The sequence below is a fragment of the Larus michahellis genome, chromosome 4, assembly GCF_964199755.1.
Source record: "Larus michahellis chromosome 4, bLarMic1.1, whole genome shotgun sequence".
Lineage (NCBI taxonomy): Eukaryota > Metazoa > Chordata > Aves > Charadriiformes > Laridae > Larus > Larus michahellis.
In genome coordinates, this window is record NC_133899.1 from 81,591,110 (window position 1) to 81,610,202 (window position 19,093).

The window sequence follows — 19,093 nt, forward strand, 5'->3', positions numbered from 1 at the left end:
TTGGAGAGATGTGGTGAAAGCACCCAAACCTGAAAAGGCTCAAGAAAGATCTTGATAGCTGTGCTCCCCTTACAGGCAATTTCTGGCTTCTAGCTTTTCATTTACTGTAAAGAGAATGGTACCCCAGAAAGGCATACATGCTAAGCAGTGCTCTGCAGTCAGCTCCAAGGGAGTATACTGCTTTATTAAAGCTGACAAATACTGTCTTTGTTATTGTTCCAACTTTCCAGGGAAAATACACATGACTGCTAAACCCAAGACAGTCTAGGAGAGTATGTTTTTTATCTTCGGGAGTAATTGCGACTGATTTGTATCCAATGTTTGAGGCCTGCACAATACCACATCTGCCTTTTATGAGATAATTTGAGAAGCTCAGTTCTCCCACAGTGGCCTGAGGTTGTCTAGAACAGTTCATACACAACAGAGAACATTATCGGGCAGCTAATCTCTGCAGCACATACACACTTTTTTCTGTTCTGAGACCAAGAATTTGATGAGGCTTTTCTGGCTAAGGGACACATTTCTCTCCAACGTTAACTCTCGTGATTTGAAATTTGGCTTAAAAATTAAATTGTTATATCAACTCATCTCTTGCATCTAGCAAGATACTTATTTATGCTTTGGTAGGATATTTTCCCCCTCTTTTATTTGCTAAACAGCTTTGGCACGAGTCCTTGCCAATTGCTGTGCTGCGATGGCTAGGCTTAAAGTCTCTTTTGTCCTGCTAATACTGTTGAAAGAAAGTATCTGACAGAAGCAGGTACATTTATTTAATCCTGACAAAATTTCAGTGTTCAAGATGCCACAGCTCACCAGTCCCTTGTACTGCGGTGTACTGCTAGTATGTCTGCTTTCTTTGATCTTTACTATTTCATCTCCCTCTTCAACACTGAACCACCTGTGGCAAATGGAATCCATCAACAAATTGTTCAGATTTGTGATAAATTCTTTTTAAACCTTATGGATGTTTCTTCTTAAAGCTCGTGTGCAGTCTGCATGAAACGTCCATCTTGACTGAATCTTGCATTTATTAATTTCTGTGAATCATTTATGCAGTTAATCCTGCTGTCAGGTTAGTTGTTACTACTTCTGAGCAAGCAAAGACGTGAATGCAAACATCCTCATGAATGCAAACATTCCTTGACATAGAATGTTTTCTGTTTCAGAGTACTCAGACTCCGGACAATTGCTTACACATTCTTTTGCATATTTTTTTTTTGTCCTCCTCACTTTTGTATACAAATGGTAACAGGTCTGGCGATAAGCTTCCCCAGCCACAGCACCTCTGCTGACAATGGTTTACACCCCATTGTGCTTTGGTTTGCACCCCATTGTGCTTTTCTTTGCAGCATTTCGCATGTGTGGATCTGACAAAGAGTAAGAGGTGTAACCAGCACATCATGAGCCCTTTGTCCTTTGAAGTACTTACTTCTCTTTTTAAAGAAGATATATTCTGTTTCATAAGTTGTTGATCAGCTTAGCTTCTGCGTTCTCTCTGGTTAGAGGCATTATTGCTTACTCCTTTGATACAAAGAGCATTGAGATTTCATCTTGCATCTGCTGTGACACAAAAGCATGGAAAAGACTTTGTTGTAGCATTTTTTAATGGTATTGAATCTACAGTATTTCATCTTTCTTTACATTTTGGGCAACATCTAGAATTGGAGTGTGACTGCAGATCTGGGCAACTTATAGAAGAACATCCTATGACATCATGTCCTGAAATTATGCTGCATTGCCACATGGGTCTTCTGGGTCCATATGTCTCCTGGGCTTATTTAGAAAGCCAGCCATTCATTGCTGCTTTGCCATTTAGTTTTATGAGGCATTCATTTTCATACTTGCAATAAAACAAAAAAACACCACCTGTGTAGTGTAAATCATAGGTTTTAGCATGTAAAAAAAAAACCAACAAACCACCAAAAAAAAACGCCAAAAAAACAGTATCAAGAGAAACTGAGAAATCCAGTTTTTAGTCCAGCAACAATCACGGACAAGTTACTCATTTGGAAAATGTATATACAGAAGCAAGTCTGTTAAGCTGTTTCATGTATGAAATGACAGTCTAGATAAACCTGACTAGCGCAGATTTTGCCAGCTGAGACAGTACTGGTTAGCCAGCCTTAGGCCATTCTCTGGGATGGTGGCCAACTGAGAGAGGATGGCCTTCAAAACCAAGCTGGCTCCATCCAGGCTATGTGATGGGACTGGCCTGTGGCCCACGCTAAGTCCATGTATGGGAAACGTTTGCAAGGCCACCAGCACAGTAGGGTGGTAAAGGGAATCAAATTTTAATGTGGTATTTCCTGAAACTGTTTGATTGATATGCAGCTTCTTTGGTAATGTGCCTTCATTTCAGAGTTGTTCCAGGGTGGGCTGTTCTTCATTGTATTAGATATCTGAGTGTTCAATAAACTCCTTCCACAAATATAACTCAAAATTCCAAGTATATCCCCCATGTCATCCTCCAAACAGAGACATGATAGTGAATGACTCTGTATACTAATGATTACATTTTACAAATCACTATGCTCCTAACTTATAAATAGCGTTGCTTATTTTGTTGTGACTACTCATGTAAGTGAAATTACTTCAGTGCCCAAATGCGTAGGATAAAGCCTGCAGAAGTGACTTACAGACGACCAACTCGAGCAGCCCAATCCTCATTTTGTGGCTGAGTCAACCCCTCCAGGAATCATTGAATCATAGAATTGCTGAGGTTGGAAGGGACCTTTAAGATCATCAAGTCCAACCTTTAACCTACCCTGACAAAAGCCACTTCTAAACCATGTCCCTAAGTGCCCCATCTACCCTTTTTTTAAACACCTCCAGGGATGGTGAATCCACCACCTCCCTGGGCAGCCTATTCCAATGTTTAATAAACCTTTCGTGAAAAAACGTTTCCTAATATCCAATCTAAACCTCCCCTGACACAACTTGAACCCGTTTCCTCTCGTCCTATCACTTGTCACCAGGGAGAAGAGGTCAGTCCCCATCTCTCTACAACCTCCAATGAGACAGCTCCGCTTATATTGATTTTCTAACAAATTTCTGATACATCTTTGAGGATTTTTTTTTTCTTTTTTTGGGGGGAAAACTAGCAGAACAAAACGCTGGATTTTCCCAAATGCTTAAGAACTGTTTGCGCCCTGTGCCCATCATAAAGCAAGCGCTTTTAAAGGAACCCCATGCCTCCATGCATCCCTCCTTCCTCACCAGCCATCAGAGCCGCTCTGAAAAGGGAAAGCGTACGTGATAAAACGAGGGACTTTCGATAAAACAACGGATTCTACTTAAATCTTCACGCGGCCTACGAGTTCTGGGCAGGCCGTGTGCCTGCCTTCCCCTCAGAGGCGGGCACCCCACCACAGCAACCCCCCCGAGCCTACCGCAAGGCCGAGGTCGCCTTCAGGCTCTCTCCACTGGCCCCCGCCGCTCCCCGGGCTGCCCTGCACACAACCCACCCCCCCGAACCCTGACACCGAGAGGGGAAACCAGGCGGCGGACCCTTCTCCGTCCGTCCGTCCGTCCGTCCCTCCCCTCCCCTCCCCTCCCCTCCCCTCAGCGTGCGGGGGCGGCGGCGCGGCCTCCCTACAAGCGCGCCCGCCGCCCGCCGCCTCGGTTTGGCGGTTAGGCGCGCGGTGGCGGCGGTTGGGGCCGGCCCTTAGACTACAGGTCCCGTGGCGCCCCGCGGCGCGGAGGCGGGACGCGGGCGGCGGAAGGGGCGCCGCTCCCTGGCGGCGGCGGGGGGCAGCTCTATCCGGGCCTTTGGCGCTCTCCCTTCCTTTCGCGCCGGCGGCCGCTGCGAGGCGGCGGGTCCATGTGCGTACGGCGCGGCGCGGCCCCGGCCCCTGCCCTCCGCCTCCTCCTCTTCCCCCCGCCGCCGCCGCCATGGACCCCAACACCATCATCGAGGCCCTGCGGGGTACCATGGATCCGGCGTTGCGGGAAGCCGCCGAGAGGCAGCTTAACGAGGTGAGGGAGACGACGGGGCCTGGGCCGGGGCTGCGGCCGCCGCGATACTGGAAGGCGGAGCGGGGGGGGACACACAGCGGGGCGGGCGGCGGGGTCGGGGCAGGCCTGTGTGAGGGGGAAGCGGGGCAAGGGCGGCGGGAAGGGGGACGGGGGCGCGGGGAGACGGGGCTGAGGGAGCGGGAGGGGGGTCGGGGGGGCGGCTCCCTCAGCCCCGTCTCCCCGCGCCCCCGGCCCCCTTCCCGCCGCCGAGCCCCGCCTGGTGTCACGGCGGCTGCAGGCCGGGCCCGACCGCCCGACTCGCATTGTCCCCGGCACATGGCAGCAGGGCCTCCGGCCGGGGCCAGGCCAGGCCATGCCGTACCGGGCGGGGCTGCTCAAGGAGGGAGATTTAGCGGCCAGAAAGCGGTCCGGCGTTGAGGGAGGAGGCCCCCGTTGGCTTTCCTGCTGGTAGCAAATTACCTCCATTGTCTTCTTGCTCAACCCGGGGAAGGATCATCTGTAAGGAGGGGTGTTTAAAATCGTCGGTGGCGCAGGCCCCCGGTGGCTCAGAGGCTGGAGCCAGTCCTGCCTAGGACTGTCTAAGGGCAATCTTTGGATGTGGAAGGGAGTAATCTGTGAACGGGAAAAGGGGTATCAAGACCCCCATCACTTTATAACTAGTGCAGCCTGTTAGTGTAAGAGTGACCTGGTCTGAGTTCAGAAATAAATCTGGTAGCCTGGCGTTGTGTGGTGTTCGTACAAATCCTTTGGACTCCGGGTTCAGCGGCGCTCTGGAGGTAGGTGTGCTTTCTGGGTGTAGTATCGACACGTGCCCAAGAGACGGGGGAAGACAGAGTTCCCAACCCAGGTATGTCATCCACTTAGACTACATTTGTATGTCATATTGGGACAGAGCAAAACCAGCAGGTCCTAGTTCCACAGGTTTCAATTTTAGAAGAAGGTTGTATTTTTGTTCCACTTAACTACACCCGGTAGCTGAAAACTTTTCTTTATTGATGAGACACAGCCGCAGGACTTTTAGACATTCTGAAAAAAAGGTGTTCTAGTGTTTGACTCAGAGAAAAGGTGATAGCTTGATGGAGTAGGTAAAGGATAAGCCTGTGTGGCAGCTCTTGTGGTGCCTTTAGTTGGCCTTTTCCACAAACGTTTTTCTTTGTTGCTCTTAAGCAGACTTTAGACCTGAGAAAATACATTTAATGCAACAGCTGTTCAGCAGAGCTTAGATAAAGGTGGGCCAAATGCTCTGTTGGCGGTAGAGAAACTTTCAAAAACTAAAGGTACAGCTGCTCATATTATAAAAAAGTGTAATTAGGCTGAATTCCTGCATGTCTTTTAATAAGTGAATGGCAAATAAGTATTAGGTACATTTGAAATAGATAGCTGTAAAATTACTCAATGTTTAATTGAGGTTTGTGTAAAGTAATTGGCTATCTTTTCTATATACTTCAGTAAAAAGTATTTTAGTCTTTCGTATTTAAACCAAAAGTGAAAATAATGTAATTGCCTGTAAAGACAGTAATATGTATGAAGTCTTAAGCTGGCTCCAAAATGCAATTTTTTTGTGTTCTATGCATGTCAATATCTATATATAGTAACTTGCTTGAAATCTATTTTAGCTGTTTCTGCAGGTGTTGAGTTGCTGAACATGCAGGAAATGACGTTCTGTGCCAGTCGGGGTCTTCAGCAAATGGCTAACTCTTGCATGAAGGATCATGCTCACTGGCAACTGCCTTTTGTTCACACTTTTGAATCAAAACATGATAGTCTATCATGTACTATACAAGTATTAAATTGGTATAAAATCAAAATATCTGTTCCCCTTTAAAAACACCGGATATTATTGAACCTGTGCGTAAGCATTCTTTATGATTGGAAATGTAGCCTCACTGATCTTTCACAGATCTTCTGTGATAAAAATACTTGCTAAACCCTAAATCTGCAGGCACTCGTACATTTATATAGTTTTAGTCACATGCATGGTCTTGGTGTTGCGTAGGTTTATTGAAGTCAGTTATGCATTTGCTTGCAGGATATAGGTCTAAATCTGTTAACTGTTAGGGCAATTGTGTTACCAGTTGATATTTTATGGGGTCTCTTTCTCTGAAAAAGATGAAATCATCCAGCAGTGAATGCTGTTCTTGCACGTGGCCAGGCACACAGAAGTGTTCTTATAATTTAAGTTTAATAGTTGTCCTTGGTTAACCTTTTAGTTTACCTTTAATTTGTCTGAAGTGTCTCTATTGAGCTGATGAGTCTGGTTTTCAGTAGAATGGTCATTTTACGTATCAGAAAAGAACGTGCCTCAGTCAGTAATTGATATTCCTAATTAATGGAAGAGTTAAGTGTCTGATCTGTCTTCATCATAATCAAGAAAGTTTCCACTGACTGGAGAAGGGAACCGGGATGGGTGTATGATTCTTGGTTTGTCCAGGCTTTGTTATTTTTCATCTGACCTTGGCTAAGTCGTGAATTGTTCTGTGCTTTATTTCTTCTTTCAGTAAGTCTTATCAGGTTATATTGCCTGCACATAAAATCCTGTGAGAACTTTTAGAGTTGAGATACCTGCATTTTTTTTTTTTAGTGTATTTCAGTCTCTTTGGCTTTACTTTCCTCACTGTGAAAATAAGTTGTAGGGAATGATACCACTAACTCTTGTGTGTGACAGTGTCTCACGTAATTTCCAGCTGATGGTGTAACCCTGAGGTGTTTGCCCATCTCTGTCCCCGTCTTACAGGGGAAGGCTGTGTTTTACAAGGACTTAGAACCAGACTCTTCAAGTAAGCTACTGGAAAGCAGCAAGAAGATGCTGTTGCCTTTTGAAACAGTCTTTGTACTGCGTGTACAAAGTGTTTCCCAGAAATGGTGATGAAAATAGATATTTTTAACTATGCAGCTATGGAATGACACTCTGAAAGTAATACACAGTGTTTCATCTTTTAATATCAACGTATTTATAAAGACAAAATTGCTAGATAATACTTTTCTTACAGGTTTCTTATTTGTAATTCTGAATAATTTATAACTTAACTGTTATGTACGTCTTGTAAATATCTGAGCTTAACCTAAGTATGTATGAGCTATTAAATATCTTTTTAGACTAACAACCCAATTTTTGTGTCCAAGAATGTTGTGTTTTGTTTTGTTTTTTTTTAAAAAGGAGACCAATCACCAATAACTCATTTTTTTAAGTCAAAGCTTAACAGAGTTTGTTTAGGAAAGTGTTATGCTGTTGCTCTACTGAAAAAGTGCCTTTCAGAAGTTATGTTTAAGCTGTTTCACATTCTAATATAAGCAACAGGGGAAGGAAAAATGCTTTAGCTTGTTGACTAGTCACTGTAGCATGCCATCAGTTTAACAGGATACAGTAGGGCCTAGTTCAGTGTCTTGCATTGCCTGCTTAATAGATACAAATGTCAGAACGATGTAATGATTAAATTAAATGATTGGACCGTAACTACTGGGAGCTTTGGAGTGAAAGGTTGTCAAAGGGGAAGAAGCAAGCTGCTTATTATGTGGTGCCTTTCACACAGGTATTTCCAAATGCTGAAATGCTATGTTTTGGATACTTTGGGGTAGGTATTTATAGTGTTACCCTGATCTTCAATTTTTTTTTTAACCTTTTCTAGCATGGTCTGTATGTATAATACCTACGGCTATATATTGTAGTGTGAGGAAGAACAAGAACAGAGCATGAGGTTCCTGGCTCTGATTATCAGATCATGGGCTCTCTTTTAAAGTTGTTAGTATGACACTTCACCAAAAGTACTTGATCGTTTTCACTTCCCTTCTGTCTATGTATTTTGGTGTGTGCTAGATGAGAGGTGCTTTGGGAAAGGATGATTTTAAATTGTATGTATGAAGGCTGGTCCAATGCCAGAAATCCCCTTGGGGGCAGTAAGGAACCAAGGGAGCTTTGTCTTCCTTCGGAAGAAGTTACATTCTTCATGCACATTAACCCAGTACAAGTTAAAATCTTAGTATACAGGGTGCCTTGCTACTTTCTCATGACTTAGCAAATAGTTACTGTGTGTGCTTAGCCAGCCTTTGCTAAGAGCACATTCCTTTTTTCTCTGCGAACATAAGAGCAAATAGGCTTCAGAACTTGCAGACAGTATTGCGATGAAATGAGCCTCAAGGATGTTTGCAAGATCTGATGAGCATGTATGTATTTTTTGTGGACCTTCAACTGGATTTACATGTACGTTGTAGCTGCATAAGAGGTGGCAGAACTAGCTTGCAAAAACCTGAGGTCAGAATGACTTCCACACCTGCTGAGTTCTTAAAAAAGAATTGAAAGAGTGCTACAGGGCAGTTTGCTGATTCAGCATGGCCTTACAGTTCCTGGCCTTACCTTTCTATAAAAAAAAACCCAAACTGTTTTCATCTCAGTGTAATAGTTGTGTTCACCTAGTTCTGTTATGGTCTAGATAAAAAATTGCATGCACATTTTTTCAAAATTGGGACAGCAGAGATGCATTGAATTTGTATTTTTTCAACTCCTTTATAAAGAAATCGTAGCTTTTACTTAAATGTGTGCTACTTTGAATAACTATTTAAATAACCTAGGGTTGTAGTTGAGCAACATATAGTAAATACCACCCTTCTGATTTGATTTTTTGGTTACGGTAAAGGAGGTACTTATTGTAGTGTGTCTGTTATGGTATTTTAAATTCTCAATGTCTAAGCAGAACGCACGGAGGTCTTTTTGCCTGAGCTGAAGCCTCTTGTTTTTATCATTTAGTGGCATGCAGGTTTTGTGTAAGATATGAATAATTCTAGTATTAAAGGTGAATGTAACTGACTTCAGAGGTTATTATTACTGGGGAAAAAGTGTTTTTCCGTATCATGATTAACTGTTGATAGTTTATATGCGATGAACTGGTTTCTTTAATGTTAACTTCAAACTTCATTTATATTTCAGATTATGGAGCTGGCATGACACTTTTCTCAAAAGTGTGTTTTAGTACATGGCCAACAAGCCAACCCTGCCAGGAAAAACTGCAATGAAATATGCAAAAAAGATTGTATGTTCTGAAACTGATTGATATTAACAGACAGTGGTGCAACGTTTGTGGTCTGATAGAATACATTCCTTAGCTCGCGAGGCTGCATAGCAAAGACTGCTCTTGGGAAAAGTCCCTGAATTCTTTGGCTTTTAGACAACGAAGTCATACCAGTGACATGGCATGTTGGAACATTTGTAAGGGGGAAGGACTAGAGATGGGTTTTGGTTTTGTTTTTTAAAAATACTGAGTTGATGTTGGAAAACAGACTTTGACTGTGACAGAAACATTTTTTTTCAGTTATCGTTGTAGTTTTCTAAATTAATATGTATTTTTAAAGGATATTTATAGACAAGGAGCCAAGAGAATAAAAGACAAAATTTTACCAATGTCAAAACTTAAGTCATATAAATTGTTCCTATTCTCCACACAGTTTAGATTATACGATAGCAACCATTGTGAAATCTTGATTTTAATTCTTGCATGCTGGAGCCATGGCACTCCTGTGTAGAATGACGCTGCTTCCCAGTAGCTTTCACTGAAGTGGCATCAGTGCACCCAATTCTTCTGGAGACTGGGGCGCGCATGGGCCAGCAGAGTCCTCTACATTCAGATAGTTCTCTGATAGACTTTAATGAATCTTCATTTGTAGCTCATCAATTGTGGAAGTATTCCGGCTAATTGCCTGCACTAAAACCAAAAGCTAGTATTTGTATAAAATTTTTACCTAAAATAGGTGTGGTTTTTTGTTTGGTTGGGTTTTTTTTAGCAGTGCTGTCAGTGAAGAGGAACTTGATGTCCTCAGAGGCAGCCATCTTTGGAGAGTAAAAATACTAAAGATTAAAGTAGCTGAAATGGATGTGTGTTCTGTATTTTTTTAATGCCATAGGCACAAAATCAGCATCTATGTGGTGTCTTAAGTTCAGTTGTTTTTCCATGTGCCAATAAAACGTTGGATGTTCTTTTTAATACTCGAGCAAAGCAAGGGAGGAAGTCACAAGTTATTGTAGTATCTGGGGTTTTATTTGATCCTCAGTACACATATACCTGTCCGTACTCCTCCCCACATTTCAGTTTCTGTGGAATCACCTTCCCTTCAGTGTCATGGGAAGAGCTTCATTATAAAGAGTTTGGAAGTACTTTATATTCTGTATAGAATGCATAGAAGTGTTAATCTAGCTCTGTGAATTCAGTTGTGAACTGAATGGATTGAGAGGAGGCTTTGTTTGGAAAGTACAAGGTATTTTACTTATGCTACTTTGTATTAAAAGCACACAAATTATTTCTAGTCTGAATTTCTGCTTTAAACCACTAAAGGTGATGAAGTAGCTCATCCTCGTGGTTGGTGAGTGTCTGATGCTTGAGATGTTAATAAGGATGATACTTGTAAGACTTTAAAAAAACGAGATAATGGTGTAGATGTTTTGGTCCCATCCTGTAAAACTTGTTATAGTTCAAAGAATCCAGTGAAAATATATTAATCCTACATACTAATATAATTGACATTTCTAGGGAGCTTCTATAGCTTGCTACAGTCCTGATTTTTCTAATGAAGAAAAGATTATTCTTTGGTATTTTATTAAATTTCAACGTGTGGCAGTTTTGTACACTGCTATTTCTTTGTCGCTTTTTGCTTTTAAGACACATCATTTTTGTATTCAATTTCTTTTGTTATTCCCATTAGTCCCTTGATAGTTCTTAGGCAATTTCTCTATTTTTTATTGAAATGTCCCTGTTACAGTTGCTTTACTTAAAAGGGTAGTTGTCATTTATCATGAAAGAAGGGAAAGTAATCCTTCATTTTTAAAATTCTAGGATTAAATGTGTTTCAATTTCCAAACATGAAATGCATTGCAAATTTTCACTATTGAAAAGGTAACTAATAAGTTTATCATAGTCACTGCGGAAAGGCATGGGTTTGCGCTTCTAAGTCCATTTTATGCAGACAGTAATCTGACTTTATGCGTAGGTGAGTTAAAGGTTATTGAAACTGAAAGCTTTCTTCGTAATAACACACAAGTATAGGAGCGCTTCCGTTGACATTAATGTTAGGCATATAATTGAATACTGTGCAGAATTAGGGTCTAATGTCATTTGGTATGTGTTGCGGGAAAAGTGTGTCTTACTAATGTTACTTAAGAAAAGAAGGAACTTAACAGACCTGTAGCTGTAGTAGAAATTAATACCAACACGCAATTTTTATTTTAAATGTATTTGTTCAACCATTACCTGACAGTTGAAAACAAATACTTTTTTTCCATTTGAAAGTATATTTGCTTCTTCAGGACTTTGAGGATATCAGAGGGACCCGGGTCAGAAAGTTGCGTGCTCATATTGCACTGTCAGTTACTCACAATTCATCATAAACATTTCAGTTGGACCAGATGTGAGTGTTGCTCCTGTGCATTTTCTGTGGCCTGTAGATTTTTAGTGCATAGAATGAATACGTACAACAATGTTTTAACATTTTGGGGAGATTATTAAGTCAAGTTAATTTTTCATTTAAAATCAGTTTTAAATAACAGGAGATAGAAAACAAGCTACAGTAATCAAATCTTAGTACAAATGTATGAAAATGTCATGTCTTAGGCTATCCCTTTTGTTTATACTAGAGCATATAGGAGATATTTGCTAGGGAAAGTTAAGTTTGGAGAGAAGAACCTGGTGCTGTAAGAGTGAGCTGGGCAGCCTTACACTCTTGTACTGTCAAAAGAGCTTTTGGTGCTACTAAAAGAATAGAAAGATAATTTCTGATTGTTTTTCTTTATGATGTTAATTTGCTCTGCTGCAGTAACTGAGACAATAGTTTATTTTTTATGAATGTATAGTGTAATTTAAATTGTTTTCAAAGTATTAATTTATTTGCTTTATGTAGGGAGTAAGAAACTGAGTAACAAGTAACTAAGAGGTGTTTTCCTGTGAGTTTAACAGGTTGTTATGTAGCTCTGTGCAGTTGTCTTTGGTAGAAGTGCTGCAAAGAACATAGGAAATTATTGACATGGAAGTGAAGATAAAGCAGCAGTATATCTTGGCAATTTGAATCATGGATTAATGAGGTTAGAAGGGACCTCTGCGGATCATCTCATCCAGCCCCCTGAAGCAAAGTTGTTTTGAAGATAGATGAGGTAGATCAGGACTTGTCCAATTGAGTTCTGAGTATCTCAAAGGATGAGGTCCCACAGCTTCTGCGGACAGACTGTTCTAGACCTTGGCTGCCTTTGTGATTTATTTTTTTTTCCTTTTATAAAATAGGAATTTCCCCCACTGCAGCTCATGTCCATTGACTCTTGACCTTGAGGAGAATTATGCTGTTTTCCAGTTATAAAAAGTAGAGTTAGTTTTTAAGGATTACAGTTCACTTTTCCCAGCAAAATTAATTTAATGTTTCGAGTTTTTGATGCTTAGGAAAGGTGGGTAAAGGATGCTGTAATAATGTTAAGGTTAGTTTCCTTGTACTGAAAATGTAATATAGCATTTAGTGTTATCAATGACATTTCTCATTATTGTAAGAAAAAATATGTTTTGTTTTCTTTGCAAGTAAACTCTTGCAAATCCTTGCAAAGTTGTTAGTCTGCGGATATCACCACACTTAGGTCTCCGTACTGCTGGTTTGCTGTTGTATGGGTATGCTGAGAGTTGCTGCAGTAATGCATAAGTGGTCACCTGAAGCTGTTTTTTCCGAAAGATGAGCTATGAGTTGGGCAGGCTTGCCGAAGGCTGGACTTAGTTTTGTAACATAGTTGCTGTCTGTTTCTTAGATTACTACATACTGAATTCATACCTTGTTGAAAGGTCACTGTAAACTTGCTGCACTTGGGTTTTTCTGGCTATTTAGATATTCTTCTTTCAAGTAAGTATTTGTTATGAATGAAGAACATGTTCGGTGACTGTAAAAGGCTGATTCCTGAAGCCTGTTTAATGATTTCAACTCTATTACCTTAAACGGTAGGGTTTTTCCTCCCCCATGCTGTCTTCAGAATACAGTGAGCATGAAACTTTGGAATGCTTTGGTTGATTAGCCGAGTACTGTGAAACTGTCTGAATTGCTGGTATTCTATTGATTGCATTACATCATTATAAAGATATTGTAAAACCTAATGGGAGTATTCTAAAACTTAACTGTGACTAAATAACACTTACTTTTTTTCCTCTGCAGGCTCATAAGTCAGTGAACTTTGTTTCAACTCTGCTTCAGATCACTATGTCCGAGCAACTGGATTTACCAGTGAGACAGGCAGGCAAGTTTTCAAATCTTTTTTTCATTGTATCTACTTTAATGGTGCATACACACAAGTACATATGCAGATACTGTTAAAGAATTCTAATCAATTTAATCTCAAATACTCAAAAGGTGAGAGTCGCTTAAATTACAGTCGTCATGAACTATATCTGGCACCATACACTGAATAGGGAAAACAGAAAGAAAAAGCAGCTGGCTCTTCAGTGATTGCTACCCTTTATTTCTAGTGAATAATGGTCTTTGGGGAAACAGAATGGTTTATGATGCTAGTACACTTGGTTCGAGGAAGTAATTTAACCTTGTCCTACTAATGCTAATGTTTCTAAACATTTTAAATGCAAGAAAACAAATTATGTCTTTTGGAACCCTGTTGGTTTGCACATGAGCCATCAGTAAAATTGGTTATCGAATACTAGCAACTCCATACATCATCTTAAAGCTGCTATGATTACTTGATAGAGGTTTCCAACACGATACTTTAATGGTTTTTCTGACAGTTCAGGAAGTGTGATCTTAATCACTTTATGTGGCTCTTACATGTAGTAGACTATTCTCAGTTGTAGCATAAGCCTAACTTGCATTTTATCTTATTGATTGGAGGTACCATTCAGATGTTGACTCAAAAAAGTTACTGCTTCACATGTATAACATGCAAAAAAAGGGGGTGCTTTGAAAACAACCTCTGAATATTCGCCCTCAGTGTAAGCCAATTAAAAACCAAAGCAGTTTGTAGAGAATGGAGACAAGTCATACATTGCATAGCTTGCAAACAGTGCATGTTTTGCAAACAAATTAATGGCATGATAAATCCCTCAGAGGACAGATTGAAGTCTGCATCACTTCAGTTTTGTAATAGCTCCTATCTACTGAGTGTTGCTTACCTTTGCAGACCCTTTCAGAAACCCTTTGGTTTCAGAACCTTCAGAAGGTGCATATGGAATTTGGGAAGAGAAGTTGCCTTGTGGATTTGTACATAGAATTAGATTAATAGTAATTTTGTTGTTTGTTTGTAATTTGAGATTTCCTGTTGCATTTTATAAGTCCTTTTCTTTCCAACTGCTGTAATCTATATTCTGCCACATAAGCAGTTTGGATTTGATTGTCAAATCATAAATGCAGGCGTTTGTGCCAGCAGCCTGATGGCTGCAAACTGCTGTGGGTCATAACTTTGGTATAAAGGAGCTCTGTTTCTCTTTAGCATTCACTCCTGTTTCACAAATTTAATTAGATTTTTTTTTTTGCTTACAAGGGATGTTTTAGATAGTCATTAGTATTGATTAGCTTTATTTTAATGAAAATACTAAGAAAATAATTATAAAGTATTTTTCAGAAGTGTGTTGCTAAAATGTTCCACAACTATTTATCTGTAGCATGGATAAAGGCAATAAGTTTAGTATTTTTATATGAAAACACATTCTTTACATAACTGAAATACAGACATCACAATAAATGGTTAAAGTGTATCAACTTAGTAAATTATTAGGCTAATAATTTGCATGGTTTATGTATTTTGATTCTCCTATTCAGAAATGGTCAATGAATTAGTCATTTCATTCACTTTCTTTCTAAAATAGATTTCTTCGCAAAATGCGTTTTTGTTTTGTATTTTGAATGACTGTCAGCTGATTTTCCACTTCTGTTTCACAGGAGTTATCTACTTGAAAAATATGATAACCCAGTATTGGCCAGATCGTGAAGCTGCGCCAGGAGAGATTCCACCTTACTCCATCCCAGAAGAAGACAGACACTGTATTCGTGAAAATATTGTAGAAGCCATTATTCACTCTCCTGAGCTCATTAGGTAAGCAGTTTTGATTTGCTTATGAATTGGCTGTGGTTGTTATGGGTTTATGAATTGGGGTTGTTATGGGTTTTTTGCACAACAAAGATCACCTGCATGCTAAGATCATTGTCATATGCTGTGTATCCTAAGCATAGAATTAATGTAGATGGAAAAACATTTTTCAGCTTGTGCAGCATGTAGAAATTTAAAATTCCTCACATAGAATCATAGAATTGTTAGGGTTGGAAGGGACCTTAAAGATCATCTAGTTCCAACCCCCCTGCCATGGGCAGGGACATCTCCCACTAGATCAGGTTGCTCAGAGCTCCGTGCAGCCTCGCCTTAAAAACTTCCAGGGATGGGGCTTCCACCACCTCTCTGGGCAACCTGTTCCAGTGTCTCACCACCCTCATGACGAAGATGCTAAACAAGACCGGTCCCAGTACTGATCCTTGAGGGACTCCACTTGTCACTGGCCTCCACTTGGACATGGACCCATTGACAGCCACTCTTTGGGTGCGGCCATCAAGCCAGTTCTTTATCCACTGAATTGTCGGTCCATCAAACCCATATTTTATCAGCTTGGAGACCAGGATGTCATGCGGGACAGTGTCAAAGGCTTTGCTCAGGTCCAGGTAAATGATGTCAGTTGCTCTCCCCTTGTCTATTGATGTTGTGACCTTCTCATAGAAGGCCACCAGGTTTGTCAGGCACAATTTGTCCTTGGTGAAGCTGTGTTAATTGTACCCGATCACCTCTTTGTTACTCTTCTGTCTCAGCAGCGCCTCCAGGAGGATCTGCTCCATAATCTTACCAGGCACGGAGAATATTAAGCAGAAAGTACAGGACCTAAGCCTTCTAAACAAAACTTGAAATAAGTCTAAGTTTGGGCAATATTATCTGTTTTCAACACCACAAGAATATTTTTAAAATAATAGCACTACCTTATTTAATCATTGTGTATTTGATTTCTAGGGTACAGCTTACTACTTGCATTCACCATATTATTAAGCATGATTATCCTAGTCGCTGGACTGCAGTTGTGGAGAAAATTGGATTTTATCTTCAGTCTGACAACAGTGCTTGTTGGCTTGGAATTCTTCTTTGTCTTTATCAACTTGTGAAAAACTATGAGTAAGTTTTTTCTACCATCTAAACCAACGGAATTAATAGATTTGTGTTTATTTTTTGTATCCTATATGTATGCTGTAACCATGTAGAATTGGGTGTGGGATTGCGCAAAGATGATAGAAATCTAATTTTAGAAAATATTCTTGAATACTTACTATGCAGATGTTGGCTCGTGTATCTTCTCCACTAAGAAATTACAGGAAAAGTGCCTTCATTAAAGATTTGAGATCAGAAAAAAGAGGGTGGTTTAAAGCCTTAATTTGGTAGTTGTTTTTTAACGATTGATAGCAGTAAGAAAGTCTGCTCAAAATCATGACTTTTGCAGAAAATGATTATTTATTTAAACCAGGTTTAGGCTCTTATACAATTTGTACTATAGGTAGCAGTGACACTAAACATATAAAGGTTTCAAAATGTGAAATCTTGAATGTTAGAAAGTTCAGAATTAGTTGACTGACTTTGGTATGTTCCTTTTGAAAATTTTGATAGCCTCATCCAACCCATCATAGGAAATCTTCATCAAAGCCTGCCATTCTCCTATATGCAAGGCATTGGGCTAGGATACATACGGATGAATGTTCTTTGCTCTGTGTCTGGTATTATGCTCAGAGCTTTAAAGCTGAGGTTGTACTTTAGGAAGTTATGTGGAGCTTAGCTGCTGCTGCTGGCATGTAGGAAGCTCATTTGAGCTGTGTCACAGACAAGTGCAATCCTGGAGTCAGGGAATTGTAGTAGTGGAACTGATGGAATCCACAGTTAACTCTTTCAAAGCACTGTCATGCGTAACTCTCTTGTTTCGTGTACTTGATTTAAAATGTTGCATTGAAAAATTTCACTGTCTAATTCCACAAATTTTTTGTAAATTAGTGTAAAACAGGTGAATATCAGTTTCTTAAAAATCCTTTTTTTACAAAAAAAGATAAAATCCTTTTATAAAGACTTTTTTAATCTCATGTTGTTTTTTTTTCCTATGGCTGAAAATTGCAGGTCCTGCTAGGAAAGGAAAATAAACTAATTTCTCACTTGATTTTCAAATTAAACATCTTTAACCAAATATAGAGCAGAGATCTGAGACACATAAAACATGAAGTGTTCACTGGTAGTGTATTATGATTAAAGCAATCCTTGTTTAGGGAAGAATTTTGATATGAGCCACAGTCATTGTGTGATTAGTGTAGGTAACAGGTGTGTTCATAATCTTAGTTGATCAAACACTAGCTGAGGCCAGCCACTGCTCATACTTGTTTAGCTTTCTGGGTGAAGTCAACAAGGGTCTGTTTCACAAATCATGTAGGATTTTGCATATTGCATTGCGTAACAATTCGTCTGGAAGCAGGTTTCTGTAAAATTTGTTAAATTACTTATGTCAGTTCTGGGGGGATTTTTTTTTTTCATAATATGGAGGGTAAATATCTTAGGCTTTTCAACTTTATTTCTTTTTCTCCAAAATCAGCCAGAAAGATCAAATGGCTGCTTTTTGCGTAGTAATTTTTTCTGTTCTTTTTCTATTGTGTCTTTTGTGGAAATTAGAAACTGAATTTTCCTGATCAACATTTCTATTCCTGAGCAAGATTTCTATTTCAGAAAATACATGGAAACTATATTATTGAATAGGATTTTGGAGCTCTGTGTTCTGTAGTAGTTTTTACAGAACATGGCATCTGGCAGCAGATGGAGTAGACTTTATCTTGTATTTCTAGAAATTGGCACAGTTTAAGAGTCTGAGCATTGATATTTAATATTAGTGAAAAGTCTACCAAAAATGTATTTAAAAAACCAAAATCTAATTCCCCAACCTAAAAATCTCCCACAAGAGTCCAAGAGTATTATAGTATTAATCGGTTAATCAAAATATAAAACTGTACAGTCTTACGGTGATATTTTACTTTGTTCTTACTGTCATCACCAGTATGGACAAGATCCTATTCTGCTGTGATAACTCTTGAGTCAATAAGGACTTTCTTCTTCAGAAGTTAAAAGCTGGGGGGGAAATTTCAAAATGTGGCTTCATTTCCTTTCAGGAATTTTGAAATGTTTTAAGAAAGGAAATGGAGCCTTGTTTTCAGCATAGGCAAGCTTCCCATGTCACCAGCATGGGAAGGTCTGAGACACAATTTCAAGGTGGGGTTGCAATCAAAGCCTGCTTAGTGTCCACCATGTAGGCTTGATTTGGGCAAATTATATGGTAAGATGAGAGATACATCAATGGTAAACTGTGAGAGATCTCAATTTACTTTCTTCAATGTCCGTGAAGTAATCCAGCTTCTGGAAATATTTTGATAAATTGTGAACTCTGATAAATGTCTTTCTGTGGTTTTACTGACTAGCCTGGCATCTGCCATTCTTGGCAATAAACGCGTACCTTTTGCTTGCAGTTTTTGTAGTGCTCTGATTGCTTTTCACTATAGTAATGGTGTGGCTGAACATGATGTAGTATTCCAAGCGAGTGAGTTGGCAGGAGTGCATTACCAGCAGAAAACTAATGTGAATATATAGTGGAATAATGGATACTCAGCAGCTTTCTAACTTGCCTTTTAACTGTAATGTTGTCTGGCTATAGCTTTATTTCAAATTCTGTAACAAATGATTAGGTTTTTTTAGAATTGGATGCTGTTATGAACTGTAATATAACCTACTTGTGTCTACATCGTGGAAAGATGGACTTTTAAAACTCAAAAGCTACCTGAAAGATCTACAAAACCAGTTTGTTCTTATCTAAAGGTACAAGAAACCAGAGGAGCGGAGTCCTTTGATAGCTGCAATGCAGCATTTTCTACCAGTTCTGAAGGATAGTTTCATTCAGCTCTTGAGTGATCCATCTGATCAGTCTGTCCTCATCCAGAAACAGATCTTCAAAATATTTTATGCCCTTGTCCAGGTAAAAAATACACTTTGTATATACTTGATTGGTAATTTAGTTTAAAGCATTATGCTTTTCCTTAAAATAGTAAATGACAGAAA

General features: G+C 39.7%; 1 protein-coding gene across 1 annotated transcript in view; it reads left to right on the top strand.

Annotated features, from left to right (window-relative positions):
- Nucleotides 1–3,731: 3,731 nt before the first annotated feature.
- IPO7 (importin 7) overlaps nucleotides 3,732–19,093 on the top strand; it is a 40,816-nt gene continuing 25,454 nt past the window's right edge. Inside the window, exons 1-5 of the mRNA XM_074585929.1 lie at nucleotides 3,732–3,975; nucleotides 13,135–13,216; nucleotides 14,866–15,019; nucleotides 15,977–16,135; nucleotides 18,854–19,010. Coding sequence (XP_074442030.1) covers nucleotides 3,892–3,975; nucleotides 13,135–13,216; nucleotides 14,866–15,019; nucleotides 15,977–16,135; nucleotides 18,854–19,010 — 636 coding nt within the window. The 5' untranslated portion in view covers nucleotides 3,732–3,891. The remainder of the gene's footprint in view (nucleotides 3,976–13,134; nucleotides 13,217–14,865; nucleotides 15,020–15,976; nucleotides 16,136–18,853; nucleotides 19,011–19,093) is intronic.